Source organism: Ovis aries, chromosome 20, assembly GCF_016772045.2.
Source record: "Ovis aries strain OAR_USU_Benz2616 breed Rambouillet chromosome 20, ARS-UI_Ramb_v3.0, whole genome shotgun sequence".
Lineage (NCBI taxonomy): Eukaryota > Metazoa > Chordata > Mammalia > Artiodactyla > Bovidae > Ovis > Ovis aries.
Genome location: NC_056073.1, coordinates 50,764,904 through 50,784,641, shown reverse-complemented (window position 1 = coordinate 50,784,641; position 19,738 = coordinate 50,764,904). Strand labels below are relative to the sequence as shown.

At 62.6% G+C, this 19,738-nt stretch overlaps 1 protein-coding gene across 1 annotated transcript; it reads left to right on the top strand.

Annotated features, from left to right (window-relative positions):
* Window positions 1–721: 721 nt before the first annotated feature.
* Window positions 722–5,499, top strand: FOXF2 (forkhead box F2). Its single transcript, XM_027958485.1, has 2 exons — window positions 722–1,853; window positions 4,644–5,499. The coding sequence occupies exons 1-2, from the start codon at window positions 722–724 to the stop codon at window positions 4,808–4,810; spliced, it is 1,299 nt and encodes a 432-aa protein (XP_027814286.1). The 3' UTR covers window positions 4,811–5,499.
* Window positions 5,500–19,738: the final 14,239 nt, after the last annotated feature.

Sequence of the window (19,738 nt, the reverse complement as noted above, 5' to 3'; positions counted from 1 at the left end):
GGGGCGCTTGGCTCCGGCATGGGCGACAGGGGTGCTGTCGGGGGCAGAGAGAAAGGAGGTTCCCTAAAGTCTAGGTGGTCGGGTTCCGCGGGGCGGGGGCGGCGGTGTCTTCCGAGGCAAATGTGAGCCGGGCTGCGATCCCTAGGCTTGCAAGGGGGTGGGTGGGGGACAGGGCGAGCGCCCGGGAGAGGCATTAAGAGGCCAAGGGGGACCCCGGAGAGCCCGGAGCGAGATAAGCGAAGGGGCGGCGGCGGCGGGGGGAGGAGTGAGCGCCGGCCCCGCGCGCCCTCCGGGGGGGCGGGGAGGAGGGGGCGGGCGGTGGGGGGACGGGGGAGGCGCGGGAGGAGGAAGTCCGAGAGACAGAGCGAGCCGCGCTCCGGAGGGGAGACGTCGGGCTCGTCCCCGGGGTCCCGGCCGCCGTTCCCGCTCGCGCGCGCAGCCGCCCGGCCTCTCCGGCTCCGCGGCCCGGAGGCCGCCGCGCAGGCCGGGCCCGAGGCCCGGGGAGGGATGCGCCGGGCGCCGCCGGCGGCCCGCGGCTTCGGCCAGAAGCGCCGGCAGGGCTGAAGGAGGCGACGGCGAGGCGCTGGCTCGCAGCGGCCGCGGCTGCAGCCCGGGCGGAGGGCTAGGGCGCTCGCCCGGCCTCTGGGCCGCCCGCGCTCCCGCGCCCCCGCGCCCGGCCCCGGGCCCGCCCCCGCCGCCCGGCCCCGCTCCCGGGCGCCCGATGACCTCCGAGGGCGCGCCGCCGCCACCCCCGCCGCGCCCGCCGCCGGCCCCGCTCCGCCGCGCCCGCAGCCCGGGCCCCGGCGCGCTGCAGGCCGCCCTGATGAGCCCGCCGCCCGCCGCCGCCGCCGCCCTGGAGGCCGCCTCGTCGTCCTCGTCCTCGTCCTCGGCCGCCTCCTCGGCCGGCGCGGCCCCGAACGCCTGCAAGAGCGCGGGCGGCGGCGCGGGCGCGGGCGGCGGGGGCGCCAGGAAGGCTAGCGCGGGGCTGCGGCGGCCCGAGAAGCCGCCCTACTCGTACATCGCGCTCATCGTCATGGCCATCCAGAGCTCGCCCGCCAAGCGCCTGACGCTCAGCGAGATCTACCAGTTCCTGCAGGCGCGCTTCCCCTTCTTCCGCGGCGCCTACCAGGGCTGGAAGAACTCCGTGCGCCACAACCTCTCGCTCAACGAGTGCTTCATCAAGCTGCCCAAGGGCCTCGGGCGGCCGGGCAAGGGCCACTACTGGACCATCGACCCGGCCAGCGAGTTCATGTTCGAGGAGGGCTCGTTCCGCCGCCGGCCGCGCGGCTTCAGGCGGAAGTGCCAGGCGCTCAAGCCCGTGTACCACCGCGTGGTGAGCGGCCTGGGCTTCGGGGCCTCGCTGCTGCCGCAGGGCTTCGACTTCCAGGCGCCCCCGCCGGCGCCGCTCGGCTACGGCGGCCTCGACATGACGCCGGCGGGCTACGACGCGGGCGCCGGCGCCCCGGGCCACGCGCACCCGCACCACCGCCACCACCACGTTCCCCACATGTCGCCCAGCCCGGGCTCCACCTACATGGCCAGCTGCCCGGTGCCCGCCGGGCCCGGGGCCGTCGGCGCGGCCGGGGGCGGCGGCGGCGGGGACTATGGTCCGGACAGCAGCAGCAGCCCCGTGCCCTCGTCCCCGGCCGTGGCGAGCGCCATCGAGTGCCACTCGCCCTACACCAGCCCCGCGGCGCACTGGAGCTCGCCCGGCGCCTCGCCTTACCTCAAGCAGCCGCCCGCCCTGACGCCGGGCAGCACCCCTGCGGCCCCCGCCGGCCTGCACAGCACCATGTCTTCCTACTCGCTGGAGCAGAGCTACCTGCACCAGAACGCCCGCGAGGACCTCCCAGGTAACGTGCTGCCCGGCCGCGGGCCCGTCGCCTCTGGCCTCCCGGCTCTGGGGGACGAGGCCTAGGCAACGCTGGCGCCCTTTTGGGGAGGTTGGGGTGACAGGGCCTTCCCCACACCTTCGGCCCCCGCCGCGCCTCCGGAGTTTCCACCCCTCCAGGAGGGAAGGAAGCGCCCGTGTCCAGCGTCTCTGCGGGCTGCAGGGCTCAGAGCTCAGGCCTGGCTTAGCAGAGGGAGAAGGCTCGCGCCTTAGGGGACCTTGGCCAGGGCGCCGTGGCTGCTTTCTTTTGTCTTTTAAAGTCGGTTTTGCTGTGTTTTCACCTGAGCAAACGCTGTGTCTCCAGGAGTACGCGGGGTAGGCTGCACTGGGCCGTTGCTGAGAGGCGTCCGGAGCAGGGAGACAGGGCCTCCAGGAACTGAGGGGTCCGGGGACCGTCACAGGAGGGACATGTGGCCAGGGAGGAGGGGCGCCCCGGCCTCCCCTCAGTGGGCCCAAGTCGATGGCACGCGGGTGCGGCCTAGGCCCACAGGCCCCAGGCCCAGGGGGCTCCCCTGAGAAAGGCCTGCCCTTGGGCCCCACTTGCAGCGTTGCTGGTGTGAACTGTGTTGGTTGCAGATTATGAAAATTTATTGACCTGCCTAAGGCGGTGAGAGGTGGGAGGGGACAGACGGGGTGGAGGAGGGAATTTGAATATTTAGCCAGGTTTATGGGGACCGCGGAGATAAACCTCGCATTAACCCCTCCTCGGCGCGCTGGTGTGCCGCGCAAGCGGGGCTGGAGCGGACCCTTACCCCCTCCAACTGGAAGAGGGTTTCCAGGCAGACACGCCTGCATTGTACTTTCGTGCATCGGCGTGGGAGCAGAGCGTCAGGGAGAGAGGAAGCCCAGAAATGGGCAAAAGATGTTGGTTCCCTGGACGGTGAAGTTTCCCGAATAGGCCTTTTAACTGCGGGTCTCAGAGGTTAACTAAACAAAGACCGTCTGGGCGGACCACACCGGAGAGGATTCCAGCCTGACTCAACCCACTGAGAGCGGAGTCTTGTTCAGTTTTATGGGAATTTCAACAAGTAACCAACACAGCCGACCCTCCGCTCTTATTTTCTTTAACCCCCTCGGACTGGCTGTCAATCAGCGCCGGGCGCGCGGCGCGCTCTGCGCTCTCCTGCCCAGCGGTTCGCCTGCGGGCGCTGCGGCCTCTCCTCCCGGCTCCCCGCTCCGGCCGCCCGCTCGGCCACCACCTGCACCCCGAGGCCTCGCTGTTGTCCTGAAACACTTCCTTAAACTTTCCAAATCGCGCAGACAGAGCTTTCTGGCCATTCTGAGAGGCCACCCTCGCCCCGCCCCGCACGCCAGGCGCGCCCAGGTCCCAGGGGCGCGGAGACCGGCGGGCACGGCTCGTCCAGGGGAGAAGGGACACCGCCTCCCAAACCCCAGGGCTCGCGCACCCTCCGGCCCGAGTCTCCGGCTTGAGGAGCCCCTGGCCAGCCTGGACGCTCTGCTTCGCCCTCCTCACCCCCACCGCCCTTCCAGGGCCCTGACCCCCACCTCCGCTCTTCCCCGCGGCCTGGCAGGCGTCTCCCGGGCCAGGCCCCTCAGGAACCCGGGGCTGCGAGTGGAACAGGGAGGCCGAGAAAGGGCCCGGAGCGCGCACCCAGCTCACCCCGGGAGAGCCGGGCCCGCGCGCTCGCGGAGGCCCCTCGGCCTCGGCCTCATCAAAGCGCCCCGCGGGGCCGCGGATTAGAGCCGCGGCCAGCGGCGCTGCCAGGTGCTGTGGCCCGGGGGCGGGCGCACCTGCGCGGCCGCAGAGACTCGCGTCGAGGCGCGCTGTGGGCCGCAGTCGCAGCCCGACGCCGAACGTGGGCCGAGCTCCTGGCCACGGGGCTGCCGGGCGGCTCCGCAAGCGCAGAGCGACCGGGTGAGGCGCCAGGCCGCGGGGTAGGGTGTGCGAGCGGAGAACCGCCCGCCGGGCACCGGCGAGGGCTGCGGAATCCCCAGCGCGGGAGGCTGGAGAGGCCTCGGGGAGCAGGCCTAGCCCAGCGGGGCCTGAGAGGCCTGCCGCTGGACCCCCAGCCAACTGCGCCCCCCGGGTCGGAGGCGCCGAGAAAGCAAAAGCAAAAGCAAAAGTCGGCGACAGGAGGCCGGCCTCGGGCCCGGGGAGAGGCTGCGGGCCGGCCGGCGCTCCAGGGGCTCCCTGCGCGGCGGAGCCCTCGCCCACGGACAGGCGGGCCCAGTTCTTGGGCTCTCCCCTCTCTAGAGGCACGACCCCGGAGACCGGCGCGTCCCCCCGGCCCCTGTCCCCGTCCGCTCCTCCTGCCACCGCCTGGCACCAGTAGGTTGGGAAATAATGCGGGGCGGGTAGGTTGGGAAATAATGCGGGGCGGGGGCTGGAAACCAGAAGCGAGGGAACCCGCGGTGTTTCTGGGCCGGGAGCCCTAGGGCCAGTGCTCAGGGCCCCAGCCGGGGGCTGTCAGAGCCCCTCCGGCCTCCAGGAGCAACAGGAACTCAGGGACGGAGAGCCTGGCTTCTGGGTGAGCGGCCTGTGCTCCGTGCTTGTGGGCCCCTGAAAACCAAATGGCAAACCAGAACTCCAGAGTCATCCCGTGGCCAAAGCTTGAAACGCTGAGACACTCTGGGGCTGGCTTTCCTCTCCCAGGTTTTCGGCAATAGAAAGACAGGCCCACCCGCTTGGAGTCAAAATGAGATGCCTGTTAAAGGACGATTTTAAGAGTCACAGGCGGGGCCTGAGTGGGACAAACGTTTCTGAAGAGCATTTCCCTTCTCTCCCCTTCAGTGGCGCTCCCTCGATACCAGCACCACTCCACGCCCGTGTGCGACCGGAAGGACTTCGTCCTCAACTTCAACGGCATCTCCTCCTTCCACCCCTCTGCCAGCGGCCCCTACTACCACCACCACCACCACCAGAGCGTCTGCCAGGACATCAAGCCCTGTGTTATGTGAACGCAGGGCGGGGGCCGCCCAGGCCCCCTGTCCCCCGGCGATGACCGAGGTGGGTCCCAGTGTAGCCGCGCCAGTCGCCTGGAGACCCCGGGTGAGCGTCACGCGCTGGTGTTTGTCCACTGTTGGTAGGAGGCACCCCCCCTCGAGGTGATGCCCCGAACACACTCGGGCTCCCAGCGGCGGGAGACGGTGAAAACTTACCACGCAGAAAACAGAGACGTGGAACTCTGGGATCTTCACTGCCTTCAGTAATCAGGGTCTGAAACATGCAGACGGGCTGTGTGTGTGTGTGTTTCTTTGTCTATGGAAAATGTGTGTGCTCTTTTTTGAAAAAGGCAGTGCCCAGCACAAGATTCCAAGAGAGCCTCATCTTGTTGCCTGGCTCAGTGGGAGAGCTGTATTTTGCCAAACACTACCTTTGGATCCAGGTGCCAAAGAACATTATCAAGAAAGTATCTAGCAATGATGTGTCTAGTTTAAGAAATGTGGTCTCCAGTATTGTGACGATACAACGTCTTTACAAGGCTGTTTTCTGCCACCATAGTTTAAAGATATTTCTATGATCTTCGTGTATACTCACACTTTGCTTGTATTTTAAAAGGAGGATATATTTGCACTTATGTATACTTTTACAGTTTGCCAAACTATTTTGATGTACAATTTTTTCAATAAAATGTATATAACAAATAGTTGCCGTGGGGGACCTCTTTCCTCCACGGGCATCTGATCGCCAGGACGATGCAACTCTACACTGGGCAGGATTTTTTTCTAAGCTGTGTAATTGGCGTGGTGTGGGGTCTGTGCCTTGAGTAACGCAGGCCAGGTTCTGATTGTGGGTCTTCTCGGGAGAGAAAGGGAAGAAGAAACGTTTTCTGTTATTTCTTTGCTTCACCCTCGCTCTTTCTGGCTAAACCGAAACCAGAAGGTGAAAGGAGTTTAAAAGAAAACCAGGCAAGATAAGGGCTGAGGAGCCTCTGCCCTTCGCTGTCCTTCCCGAGTGCACTGGGCCTCTGCACTATGCTTTCCCTTCCCCACCAGCTGGGCTGGGTTGCCCTCCTCCAGCTGCGAGCAGAGGGCAGGTGCCCAGGACATAGGCCCTGCTTCCTTGGGTGGCCGTGAGATCCCCGTGTCCGGAAGGGAAGGTGAGGAGGGTGTGGGCAGTCCCGGCATCAGGGACAGAAGCAGGATGAGACGTGTGTCCACCCCCAGCTCAGGGCACAGCGGTTGGCCCCCACGTGCCACCCAGGTCTGCCTCTCTGCTCCCATCCGTCCCTCTCCAGGGAGCCGTGGTTTCCCTTGGGATCCCTCTTGGCCATTTCCTTTCTTGCTTGGTTTCCAGGCCTTCCCAGTCACAGATGCTGAAGGCTGGGCTGAGAACTTCTGGACCTAGAGAGGAGACCAGCCTGGGCAGAGGGCCAGGTACCAGCCAGCCCTGAGGTCCGGGCAGCCCGCAGACTCCTGAGCGAGCCAGAGGTTCTCCAGGTGCTGAGTCCACTTTGAGGGCTCACCTTGGATTCCCACTTCCTGCAAGCTGTCCCTTGGTCTGTCACCAAGCCCCCGTACCCTGGGTCTTTTGCATGCCGAGTGAGTTTTCAGTCCAAAGACGGCCTCAGTTAAACATCTTGTTTTACGAAGTCCTAACCGTATGCCTAATCCTGAGGCTTCCTTTCTATATTTTCCAAAATTTCGCTGTGATTTAAACATTTTTTTGTGTCTGCTTTATCATATTTGCAGTTAAATAGGGATTTTTTTTCCTCCTTTTATTCTGAGCTACTCGGGGGCCTGCTATAAATTATGAAGTCAGTTTCAGAGTCTGCTCCGACCACAGTGCTGTGTTTACATTCCTTCCAAGGCAGCCGGCATGGTCGTAATTTATATCCTAAACACTCGCGCGTAACTTGTTTATACAGGGAATGACAGGACCTGCGAGGAGGGCTGCGGCCGGCCCGGCGAGCCCAGCGCGCCCCCTCGTGGTGAGAGCGGCCGGCGCCCGGGAGGCGGGGTCCGCGGTGCCCCCAGCGGCCGGCTCGGTGCTCTCCCGCCTCCGACTCCCCTGACGTCAGGACGCTGGTCCTGTCGCAGATCCGCGCAGGCAGACCCCGGAGATACAGCGGGCTCGGCTTAAACTAAATCCTGCAATACAGTGAGTCATGTAAACTTTTAGTTTCCCAGGGCAGGTAAAAGTTACGTGTACACGCTGCTGGGGCCTGTCCAGAGGGCAGTAGCGTTGTGTCCAAAAAGCAGTGCGCAGACCTCAATTTTAAAAGGTTTTATCACTAAAAGTGCTCGACCCCGGCTCTTCCCTGGTGGTCCAGTGGCTGAGAATCCGCCTGCCAGTGCAGGGGACGGGGGCTTGATCCCTGGGCCGGGAGGATCCCACGCGCCGTGGGGCAGTACAGTCCTGTGCGGCACCACTGAAGCCGCAAGCCGCAGGGAGAAGCCGCAGGGAGACGCAGCACGGCCACAACTAAGCGCAAGTGAGCCACCCGTAGAGATGCTGGGCCTCGCCGGAGCCCTCGGGGAGCCGTGGTGTTACAGTGACATCGAGACCGCTCAGCACAGACCAGCGTAACACGCGCAAGGATGATGGATACTGATGCTGAAGCCTCACATGGCGTGCGGATTACCACAGTATGACAGAGACGCTGCGTGAGCAAATGTCGTTGGGAAATAACACCTTCCGCGGCTGTGTGCAGGGGTGCCAGCTGCAGAAAAAGGCTGACGCTGGGAAGCCCGCCACAGGGAAGCCCAGTGACAAGGTCACTGACGAGACTCCTCTATCTGGCGTTGCCGACGCGGGTGAGATGGCCGCATCGGTCACGGGGCTGATGGAGTGCAGGCTGCTGGGCCCACCCCGACTCTGATAAGTCCGAGGAGCCCGCATCCCCAGTCAGCTCCCGGGCGATGTCGGCAGTGTGGGCCCAGGAGCACACTGTGAGACCCACAGGCCCGGGAGGGCAGCCTGAGTTACCCAGATTTTACAGGTTCAGACGGGTGGGTGTTAAGGCTTGTATGTTAATTAGTTGGGCAAAGATCTAAGAAGGGTTTTTGAAAGCAGGTTGATGGATTATTGGCCCCTGGGAAATGTAAGGCCTAACTTAGAGCTGAGCCCTGCACAAGGAAGTAGAAAACTCCCCTTTTTATCCAAAGCCATGGTATACCTTTTTCCATTCTACTGACCTTTGCAAAGATAAGTCAGGTGGAAGCACGGAGGTTTCTCTACCTCGGGACCGGGAGTCTGGGTTAGTCCACAGTGACGTCACAGCTCTCCAGACGGACAGCGGTGGTGATTAAAGCCGGCAGGAAAAGGAATGCCTTTGTTGGTGATAAAAATCTTTAGAGGGTGGAACAGAGAGAAGGTAGAGCTCCCCTCAGTGACCCCCAGAGAGAGATGGGTCAGGCGGTACCAGCGGTGGGTGGGGGGAGAGACGGAGAGAGGAGCAGTCTGCAGAGGGGGCTCTGTCTCGAGGGAGCTCCCGGCCCGGCGGGAGCGGCGCAGCCTTGAGGCAGGGCTGCGGTCCTCCGAGCCCGCGGCCGTCCTGCGGGGGTGAACCCCAGGTCCTTCTGCTTTCCCGGACTTCTGCCAGGATTCTGGGCGCGTGAGCGATGCTCCCGTTGCTCATGCTCAAAGCGTCTCAACGGCTGCAGCAACGGCCCTAGCATTTGGGGAGAATCATCTCGACTTACACTTTAGAAAGTGGAAGTCTGGTTTCCAGGGAAATCTTCAGGTGTTAGGTGGAATTAGCACCTCCTTCCCGAAAGAAAACCTCCCTTGTAGATTCCTATCTACCTAGTCACCTAGTGACTGAGCATAATGGTGATTAATTCAGAACAGGCAGTGGCCTCTTGAGCACGGAAATGTATTTTAATATATTTTATCAGAGCGGAAATACTTTTTACCAAAACTGCCTCCACGAAATCCTATCTGAGCAAGAAAAACACCCCAGATGCAGCCACCGGGCCAGGCTGGGTCACAGCTCATGGATGTCAAGCTCACTTGAGAAACAGTGAAAGTGCCAGAAGGTCTTTCGGAGTTCAGCGCGCCCCGAGTGTGCGGCTACTGACTGGTGCGTGTTCGGGGCTCCAGTCCCAGGGGTCTCGGCCTGAGTGTGTGAGAGCAAGGAGGGGGTCTGGGAGGGGCTGCTGAAGGAGGTGCCTCCAGTGTCCCCTCCGGAAGGGCCCCCTTCCGCCCAGGAACTGCTGTCTCACAAAGAGGTGTGGGGGCCTGACCCCTGACAGCTCAGCACCGCCCGGGACGGGCAGAGCTCCCCGGAGGCACAAGCTGCTCCCACTTTGTTGAGTCTGAGGGCCTCTCTCTGCCATAGCCCTTGTTCTCGTGGCTGGGACCTGGCCCGGGGTCCCACTCCGCTTCCCACGCTCATCCCCACGGTGCCCCCAGGCCCATCCTTGTCACCGCTCGTTGCCCACCGCAGGGGAGGTGGAGGCAGGGCACAGAGGCGTGGGTGGGGGCTCGAGCTGCCGCAGGGGGCGTCTCTTCACTGGGGCTCCCCTCCCCTGTGTGAGCACGCCACCGTGGTCTTCCTCACTCCATCCACCCTGCACTGACAGGTAGAAAGTGTTAGTCGCTCAGTCGTGTCCGACTCTTTGCGACCCCTTGGACTACAGCCTGCAGGCTCCTCCATCCCCGGGATTCTCCAGGCAAGAATACTGGAGTGGATTACCATTTCCTTCTCCAGGGGATCTTCCCAACCCAGGGATCGAACCTGGGTCTTCCGCATTGCAGGTGGATTCTTTACCATCTGAACCACCAGGAGAGTGTGTGTGTGTTGGAGGGGGGGGTGAGTGGCTGAACCACAGGACAACCCCCACTAATGGCTGTTCTTCAAGAAGAAGAACCACTTTCCTGGATTGAAATTCGAGGTGACCAGGTTGGCATTCGGTCCAGAGAGAGCGAGTCAACGGCTGTTACTTGGTGACTCGTGGCCACAGCGGCGGGTCACAGCCTTGCCTCCTGGTGGGAACCCGGGGAGCTCTGAACACCACGCATGTCACCCCCGGACAGGGAAGTCGGCTCCCTACGGGGCCTGGCCCCGGCAGTCCTCAAATGGCCCCCAGCTGCCTCTGCGGCTCGGGCGGGATTGACAACCGCTAATGAGCACGGTCTTGTTTATGTTTTACGAAACCCTCTAAGGAGGCCTTATCATCGTGGGTTTCAGACAAAAGCCGGCCATCGGCTGTGTTTAGCTGGTGTCCACCCCAGTGGCACACCGCTTGCCCCGGCAGCTTTGGCTGGGCGGCGTGGGGGCCCCACCCCGGTCTCGCAGAAGCACCGGGTGTAGGGCGGGGAGGCTCTGGCCCCAGCTCCACACGGGGAAGGGGTCACCACCCCGTGGCCGCAGGGTGTAGCCTAACAGGAATCAGTGACCCTGGCTCCTCCTGAGGAGGGTCGGGAGGCACCAAGGGGGGACTGGGGGGACGCAGGGGCCCCAGGCCCTGGACGCTGACAACACCCCATCCATCAGGGCCAAGTGGGGGACCCAGCACTGCCCGGGAGAGCCTGGCGCCCCGGCCGGTGCCGGAGGCCCTGCTTAAGTGGGCAGACACGCACAGGCACGGGCATGCAGGTGGACAGACAGACACGGTCACACACAGATGCGCCCACAGACGCACAGGGCGACGTGGACACACGCTCACACGCCACCTTCCGCGCAGTGCGCTTCCAGCCCGAGGACTGAAGCCGACCTTGCGCCACGCCTGCCGTCTTTCCGAGTCTCCGAATCGACCACAACAGTTTAGTAACCGCCTTCCGAGGTTCCCTTCTCTAAAGACGGGAATTTCCCCTCCTCTGATTCCAGAAGCAGGAAAACAGCCTCTTCCCAACTGTCACTCTTGTTTTCAGAGGCTAAACCGACCCGCTGCCCGAGGCGAGGCCGCGGCTTGGAACCAGGGCGGGACCCACAGCTGTCCCAGACACACAGGGCACTTGGGGTGGGGGCATGGGCCGCTCCACCAAGGGCCGAGGTCCCTGTGGGCTCTGCACCGCCCGCCTCTGAGCTCGGGGCGCTCCCTGCAGGGGTGAGAGCAGGTCTGGGGGCAGGCCTGTCGGGCTGACCCCTTCACGTCAGGACCCGAGCTCGAGAGGCACCAGGAAGCGGCCTGGACTCCACCCGGGTCAGAACCCACCCAGCAGCAGCAGTGAAAGGCGCTGCCCTGGCCTCGAGGGGCACAGCTGGCTGGCCGACATGCGGACCGTCCTGCTGCTCCAGGCGACAGGGAGAAGCCCGGTGCCTTTGCTTCCCCAGAAATCGCCTGTGGAGAAAGCTCACCTGCTCAGGAAGACGTGCCCCGGAATGTCTTCAGACAGCCTCTCCTCTCCACGTCCGTGTGTGCCCCCCGAGCAGAGGCAGGCAGAGGGGGCCACTGGGCCGAGGCAACAGCACTGGGGTGGTTTGGGCCTCAGTGTCCTAAATGGGCAGCAGGGCACAGGTCCGTGTCCCGGGTTTGGGGGGGGGGTGTGATTGCAGGGGTCTCAGCCAGTTCCCGCACACGGTGGGCAGATGGGAGACAGACGCCTGGCCTGGTAGAGCTGCAGGGGGCCGACTGCCCCCGAGGATGCCCAGAGCAGGATACAGGGGGGCCAGGTTTGGGGCCCGCAGAGGGCCGGTTGGAAGGCTGCTGCCTTCGTCTGCGGGGGCAGCGGTGACAGAGCACAGATCCGGGGGCCTGAGCGGGAGGCGCTGATTTTCTCAGCATCAGGTGTCCCCAGGGGCTGATTCCTCCCGAAGCTCCCGCAGCAGGTGGACGCCGCCTCCTCCCCACACGCCCACGACACCGTCCTTCTGCCTGCCTCTGGCCCAGGCGCCCCGGGGCTTTAGGGGCTCCGCTCGTGCTGGATCGGGGCCTCCTCTGGGACCTCCCTGCGGCTCTCTTACCTCTGTGGCGACCCCACCTCCCAGTCAGTCACCGAGGGTGAGGATTTTAGGGGACAGAATTCATCCTGGAATAACTGTAAACCAAGTTCGAGGCTGAACAGAAGCTTGACTTCCTACAGCCCGCCGCCCGCCGCCCACTGCCCACCCACAGCCCGCCTCTAGGTCAGGCCTGCACGGACGACCCTGGTGCGGCCGGGCCGCCCGTCTGCATCCACCCCTCGGTGACCAGGAGGGAGGTTCAGGCTCCTTCGGGAGCCCCGGCCCCTCCAGCCCCCGCTCCAAGCTAGGGCCCCGTGATTCCCTGGGGAGATGGGGAGGGGCGCACCCCTGAGGCTGGAGCATCAGACAGGCCCTGCGTGGAGGAGCACGTCCTGAGAGACCCAGGAAGGGGTCCGGGAAGGAGTCCTTTCCCGGGCTGAGCGGGGGAAGAGCAGTGTCACGGAGGTCGAGCGCTGAGGAAAGCTGGGCCCAGACTGGTCCACTGGGAGCTGGGAGGGCCAGCCCCCACACCAGGTGGCCCCTGTTCCACACACTGAAGCAGGCGGTCAGCAAAGAGCGTGTGTGTGTGTGAGTGTGTGTGTGTGTGTGTGTGTGTGTGTGTTGGGGGGGGCACGGCCTCCAGGGAGGGGGCTCCCTGAAGGATCTCTAGCCCTACATTCTCCTTACGCAGGGAATGGGCCCCCAAAGGCAGGGCCCCTGGGGCTTCCTCCTGCCTGCTCCTGCCCCAAGGTCCCAGGAAATCCAGCCCTCTGTCAGCCCCAAACCTCCCACCCCAGCGAGACATCTCCCTGGGCCGACAGCAGAGCAGGTTCCGACCCACCTTCCGGCCAGCTCCTCGCCCGGGTGTCAGCAGGAGCCCAGCCCTGGCATTGGTTGGGGGGGGGGGGCGGGTAGCTGGCCACCCTTCTGGGGTCTGGCCCAGGCTCCCTTGTAAGGACTCAAACTCTGCTCCCAAATTTCCTCCGAGACTGAAACACCCCCATGGGTTGGGGACAAGTGGGGCACCCCTGGGAGGGAGCCAGCCAGTGGCCCCCCAGGACTGAGTCCTCTGATGCCCATCCTTAACCCAAGCCCCGCGGGCCTCCCAGGACCAGAGCGGAGGCTGAGTCACTGAGGGGTTTAATTTGGAAAACAAGATCACAAAACCAAGAAAGAAACCACAACTCTATTAACAATTACATGCAGAACGAGGTCAGAGTTACAACTTTCATTTTTCTTCCCCAGATTCTGTGCTGGCGTTAGAGGAACTTTTTCCAAATTCCCAGGGGAAGGGCAGGAGCTTTGTTCTGGGACTTTGCTCCATGTGCCGGCGGAGCCCGGATGAAAACGTTAGATCAGATCTAAGCACTGCGGACAAGACAGGCTTTTTAGGACAAATTAGGGCACAGGACTGCTCCCTGAGCACTGCAGGGCACGAGAGCCGGAAGCAGGCGGGCCCTGGTGGGAAGGAGCCAAAGGCAGATGTGAAACCCACAAGGCCACCCGGCTGGCCACCTGGGCCCGGGGAAGGGGCCGGGACCCTCAGAGCTGCGCCTCGGAGACCACCCGGTCCTGGCCCCGCGGTTTGGAGCAGCCCCTGGCGCCCAGGCAGGAGCCCGGCACGCCCGACTTTGTTGTCCAGCCCTCCCGCCGGCAGCTTCCGCTTGGCGCCTCTTCTCCGCCTTGTTTGATATTTTCAGATCCGGCCCGGGGCGGCGGGTTGCAGGAGGGTGCTTCAGGGTGTCTTGTTTGGTTTGGAAATATTTAAATGTCTGCTGCATTTCCTGCGAAAGGGGACGTGTCTGGGCGGTGGGAGAGCCCTGCCCTCTGGCCTCAGCCCTGCGGGGACCCTGCCTCCCTGCCCGCCGCCCCTCACCACCCATTTACAGGGAGGGACGGCTCCTCGCTATCTTTATGCCAGCCTAGCTGACGATTGCTCAAACTGGGGGCTTCTGGAAGCCTCACCCACACGGCATGAAGCTCCGTGGGGAGACGCAGGCTTTCTATAGATCCAGATGCTAGAGGCCAGCACAGAGGACCAGAGCCTCCGAGAAGGAACAGCACGTGACGCAGACCGCCTCTCCTGCTTTGTAATAGGACATGAAGCCGCAAGTGGCCACCAGGATGAGGATGGCCCTCTTGCCCAGCGTGAGTGCCCGCTCGCATGGGGACCCCCAGGCCTAGGTGACCGCCTCCTCGGCACAGCCAAGCGCTTACCTCCCCCCACCCCCAGACTGACACGAAGCCCGGCCCCCTCCCACCACCGCCCTCCCAGCCCAAGTTGGGCTGGGCAGACGGGCGGACAGGGCGGAGGGTGTGAGGCTGATGAAGCGAAATGGGGTGGACCGGACTGAGGCCAGGGCTGGTGGTGCAGGAGGCCTGAGGCCTGACCATGAGCACCCAGCCACCGTCCGCCGCCTGCCTGGGCCCAGGCCTGCCTTTGGGGCGGGCTGGGGAAGCCCAGTGTGGCTTTCTCCCGCTCCGTTTTCCGAGGCCTGCCTCCAAGGGGAATCGCTTCTCCCTCTGTACCCGTCGTCCCCTGCTCCCCGGGGCAAGAGGGTCCATGCTGGCGGTGGCTTCCTGCCGGAAGCTTTGCAGAAGCTGTCTTCAGGGAAAAACCCTGAGGAGAGGCTTCTGAGTGTGGCTCATCTCGGCACATGCCTCCCTCCCCAGCCAGCCCGCCCAGGGCCGAGGGCCTGGGAAAGCCACATCCACACAGGAGTTGCCTCGCCAAGTGGAGTGTGGGCTGGACCCCGGCCGGAGGGGACTGAGGGAATGGCTGTGAGAGCCCCCGCCCCGCGCTCATGGGGGAAATGCTGGGAAGGACGGGCCTCGACCCCCCCCCCGCCGGGCAGCCTGCCAGTGCCGCTGGGCTGTGAGCCCCTGGGCCTGGGACCGCACGAGGGGTGGGCACGTCCAGCTCGGGTCGCTGGAAGACCCTCACCGCCCCTCCTCCCCACCGCCCCTTCCTCCCTCCCCCCCCCCCCGGCCCCTCCCCCCCCAGCCTGCTCACAGGCCCTGGGGTCCACCCCCACACTTTCTCTCTCTTACTAAGTTCATCTCCGCAAGTGCCCCGACCTTCCTTTGTGTTTTCTCCTTATCTTGGAACACTTCTGTTTCAGATTTTAGCTTTCTGATTTACCGTAGGTTTTAGATCATTGTTTTCGGTTTCTTGATGGACACACGCACGCCGCAGGTGGGAAGGAAGGGTCCACTGTATCCTCTTGTAGCTCCAGGTTTTCTTACAAGAATCAGAGGGTAAATTTTCTGTGTCTTCGAGTGAAACGTGTGTTCCTGTTAGGTGCCATCAAGGTAGAGCTTACTGCCAGTTAGACGTGTTCTCAATTAAATCTGCCTACAGGGATGGTCCCTGTTTTGCTAGAATTTGTACAGTGAGAGGATGAGGCTTCATGTCCACACGGAGGCCAAGGGAAGGCTCTGAACCAGCAGGACGAGGAAGGACCCCCCTCAGTGCTCCCCCAGGAGCGGGCGCTCCAGGTGCAAGCAGCATCTGACTCAGGATGTGTGGGAGCCTCAGATGACAGTGGCCGTGGGGACTCTGCAGGGGACGGAACCCGGGGCCCCCGGCTGAACGGACGTGGACGCCCCATCCCCACCCTGTCTCCGTGGCAGCCACATTGTCATCATCCCACACCTGCCGGCACCTGGGCAGGCCCGCGGGGACTGGAGAGGAGGCCACTCCACGGCGGCCGGCCCTCCCACCACCCCCAGGACAGCGTGGCCTCTGCCAGGCCAGGGCCACAGGGCCGGGGAGGAGGAGCTCCTGAGCGGACAGAGCAAGAGGGGCGCTCCTCCTTTGTCTGCTCCTCACTTTGCTGATCTAAAATGTTCACTGCTTCTGGGAGTCCCATGTGACTAAGAAAGATACACACAGATGAATTCTTAAGCCCATAACTTAAACCTCTTAAAAGCTATTGTTTCCATTTATTTCAACATTTTTTAAAACATTACTAGCAGTTTGAAAAAAGAAAACAAATCACGTGGAAGCCCACTTTCAGGGATTTGAACAGCAGGCAGCGAACCAGAAGGCTGGAATGACTCAGCAGAGCCCTGCCTAAGGCAGCCAGCGTGGGTCGGCCACAAATCCAACTTATTGTGTAAAATCTCCTTCTTAAATATTAGCTCATAGTATTTTTAAAAACACTGTACCAGCTCAATAAAACACATCTGCTGGTTAAATTCAAGTGACGGGACATCTGTCTGCAAACTTTGGTACAGATTTTGCATTCACACCAAGGATGAACGGAAGAAATTGGTGATTAATGGTGGGAACATATTTGAAGAAATAGTCTTTGTAATATGGATGAGTCTCAGATCTCTGAACTTATAAAGAGGACACTGAAATATGATGCGTCTGAAGAAAAGACGTGGGTGAAGCCCCTCGTTTCACGTTGTTGCATGAAATGCCATCATCCCGCGCATGTAGCTCAGTAACTCACCTTTAGCAAGAGACGCGCTAGCGACTCAGGTGCGTGCGGGTGGGGGTGAGACTGAGACAGTCTTGGACAAACAGTGGAGTCACGGAGATGACACAGGGCAGGGCTCCTGGGGCCCACCCACTAGAAGGGCAGCTTTGAAGGGTTATTCAATTATTAAGAATAAGGAAGACATCCTGTGTCCATGCTGAAGGCAAAGGAATTAGGCTCAGGCTCACATCATACGTGAATGCCCCTGAGCAGTGTCCCAAGGAGACTGCCTTGATCATGACGGGGGCTGGCGGTCCGGGCACGGGGGCAGAGGGACAGAGACTGTGGAGTTAGCATGTTCACAAGTCAAGTCCGCTCAGGTGCTCGAGTCACCTGTTCACGACTCCATGAGCAGCGTAGACACTGGGCTTGTGGAGACAGGGGGGATGACCGGTGGGGTCCCCACCTCACAGAGCACGTGGCCTGCTGGAAAGCGTGAAATAAACCCAGTGTCCAAAAGCCTGCAAAACTGTGAAAGAAGTGCTGAGCGCAACGCAGGCATTGAGTAGCCTTGGAAGCTGAGCAGCGGTGGGTCCCGCCTGAAAGCAAACAGGGAAAGTCAAGAGCCGCAACGACTGGGAGCTGCCTGCGCCCTGTCCCTGGCCCAGGACGCTCACCTGAGGCTGATAGGGCGCAGCAGCCCTCGGGAGAGCCAGGCTGAGGGTGGAAGGACTGTGTGAATGTTTAGACGCTGCCATTAAAACTCAGCTGTCGCCGTTTCCTCGCTGTCTGTTTACAACCCCTGGCAGTAGCCCGCCAGGCTCCTCTGTCCGTGGGATTCTCCAGGCAAGAATCCTGGAGTGGGTAGCCATTTCCTCTTCCAGGGGCTCTTCCCAATCCAGGGATCGAACCCGCATCTCCTGAATTGGAAGCAGATTCATTACCACTGAGCCACCAGGGACGCCCTTACAAGCAATTACACGCTTGGAGAGAAGAGACTCGCGACCTCAAGGCAAGGTTGGGGCACCCCACTCAGGTCACACCAGGGAAGGCCATTGTTCACAGCCGTGATCTTGCGGCAGCACCTGGGGCCACCCTCACCCTCGTAAACCCAAGTGGGACCAGATTTCTAATCCACCCTGGAGACTGTTATCCCCCAGATGCGCTCCAGGAAGAGGAAGCCTCCACCCGCCCCAGACGGTTTATGAAGGTTTACCTGCCTTCCGCCCTGAGCTCATCATCTACCGTCACCAGAAACTAACTGCTGTGGAGACAGACTACGACCCGGGACTGTGAGAGGGGAGCCAAATAAAGATTTATTTTGCTCCCACCGGGCAGGCTGGAACAAGGCAGGGAGTGCTGAGGAGCTCTCGGTGACGCCAGGCCAGGGGGATGAGGCGCAGAGCGTCCTCGGAATCCCCTCGGCCTGCCTCATGCCTGGAGGTGAGGGTCAGGCCCTGTGACTTTCCTGAGCGGGGGTGGCTCAGCTCCCGCCTGGCCCTCCCGATGCCAATCACAATACAGCTCCAGCAAAGCTGCCCGAAAAGGCATTGGGGAGCGCTTTTCAGAGCTGCTTCTCCAACTCCAGCTCCAGGTCTGACTGCCAGAGTCAAATGGACGGCCCCGGCCGAGCCCATCACCCTGACAGCCACACGTGTGTCCACAAGGATGAGGAGGTGGCAGGAGGCGAGAGCCTCGGCATTGAAGCTGGCAGACTCGGGCGCCTTCACCCTTGTCTGCAGGAGGAGATGCAGTGAGCTGTGACCACAGGGTCCCGGCGGGTGCCTGCCGACCAGCCCAGCCAGGCCCGAGTGGGCGCCCAGGGAGCTCAGCTGGGCCTCAGTCCCCGCTTCCCATTTGCTGGCGCGCCCTGAGCTTTTCAGGCCTTTTCTCATCAAATGCCAAGGGAGGGGTCAGGCAGTCTCTAGCTTCTTCCTGCTCTAAACCTCCAGGGCTAGAAGACAAGAGCTTATCTCAAGGGTTTTCAGAACAGTAAGAGCTCAGTTTCAGGATAAAACAGGAGTGTGGCTGCAGCAGCCTCCTTTGACGCCAAGAACTAGCACGGCCCCCGGACTGGCGCAGGAGGGCCAGGACCGCGGCGGATGCAGGGGACAGGAAGCCAGACCGAGGCGCCACGTTAGTGTAGCAGCGGCTTTCTCTCTGTAGCAGTCACCACCCTCTCGCTGCGTGTGCCGCGTCCCAGAGCAGATGTTGGGTAGCATTTTCTTTTATCTTCCCAGCTACTCTTCAGGTAGATTTGTAAGGAAATGAGGCTCAGAGTGGGCAAGTTACACAGAGCTGTGACCCCGCACCTAGTGGTGTGGCCGGAGTCACACCAAGTCTCTGAGCTGCAGAGCCTGTCTCCTCCCCATTCTGAGCCCCAGGCGGCTGTCAGATGGCTCCCAGGACCGATGGAAGTGCAGGGAATAGCAACATCTCGACCACGGCCCTCGGGCGGGAGGGATGGCACAGGGGTGGGTGGGGGAGCCGCGTCGGCAGATCTGCTCAGACCAGGTTGCCAGGGCTCGGCCGGGACGCTGTGGGTCGCCACCCACAGCGGTGAGCAGAAGGGGCTGCAGATGCTGGCTGCGCAGAGCGTGTCCGTAGCTCAAACTCTTGCCCTGGTGGTTCCCCCCACCTCCCAGCTTCAGAGTCAAGCGGGCCAGTGTGATCCCCCCACTGGAGGAGCCCGGAGCCCATAGATGGGCCACCCGATGGAAGCCTAATTAGGATCAGGCTTCTCTGCCAGGAAGACCCGGTGCTCCGCTACGAGATGGTCTCTGCCATGAAACGCCTTCCAGCGCCCCCCAGCACTGGTCACACTGACCTCGGGAGCGGGGCAGGCGGTCAGGGGGTGCCCAGCCCACGGCACTCTGGGACCCCCATCTGCCTGCCCCCATGAGGCCTGGCCCTTCTCCTTCCAGGCCCAGCTTCTGCACCACCGCCTGCACCCCCACCCCTCACCCCCCGGCCCGTGTCACAGTCCACTCTGCTGCCAGGACCTCAGGCAGCGAGGAGCTCGGGTCTCCGTGGCAAACTCTGCTTCCCCCCAGACGTGGCGTCCGTCAGCAGCTGGTTTTGACGGATGAGCTGAGCACGGGTCCCTGACCTGTCCGCGACCACAGAGGGGCTGAGCGTGAAACTGGGCTTCCAGGCCAGGCCGGGGGCCCCGCCCTGCTGGGGAATCGATGTGAGCGCACAAGGAGCTCACCGAGGGAAGGGACTACCCAACAGCAAGGACAGGCCCACTCGTGGCCTGGAGCATCTCTGAAATCCCCATCAGGCCATGCGCTCAGCAGGCCATTTGAAGGGTTTACCAATCCTGTGAGGATAGAATTTGCAGGTCTTAGCTATCGTTTTCTTTCTTGCCCAGACATTAGACACGAAAATGAACAAAGACTCAGAGTTTGTGTGTTAGTGGCAGGGAGGGGAGGAGAGAGGAGGGGAGGGGTGGGGGGAGGGGGGGGGGGGAGGGGAGGGGAGGGGAGGGGAGGGGAGGGGGGGGTTAGGGGAGGGGGAGGGGAGGGGAGGGGAGGGGGTTAGGGGAGGGGGAGGGGAGGGGGAGAGGAGGGGAGGGAAGGGTTTTGGAGGAGGGAGGGGTGGGGGAGGGGGGAGGTGGGACCCTGCCC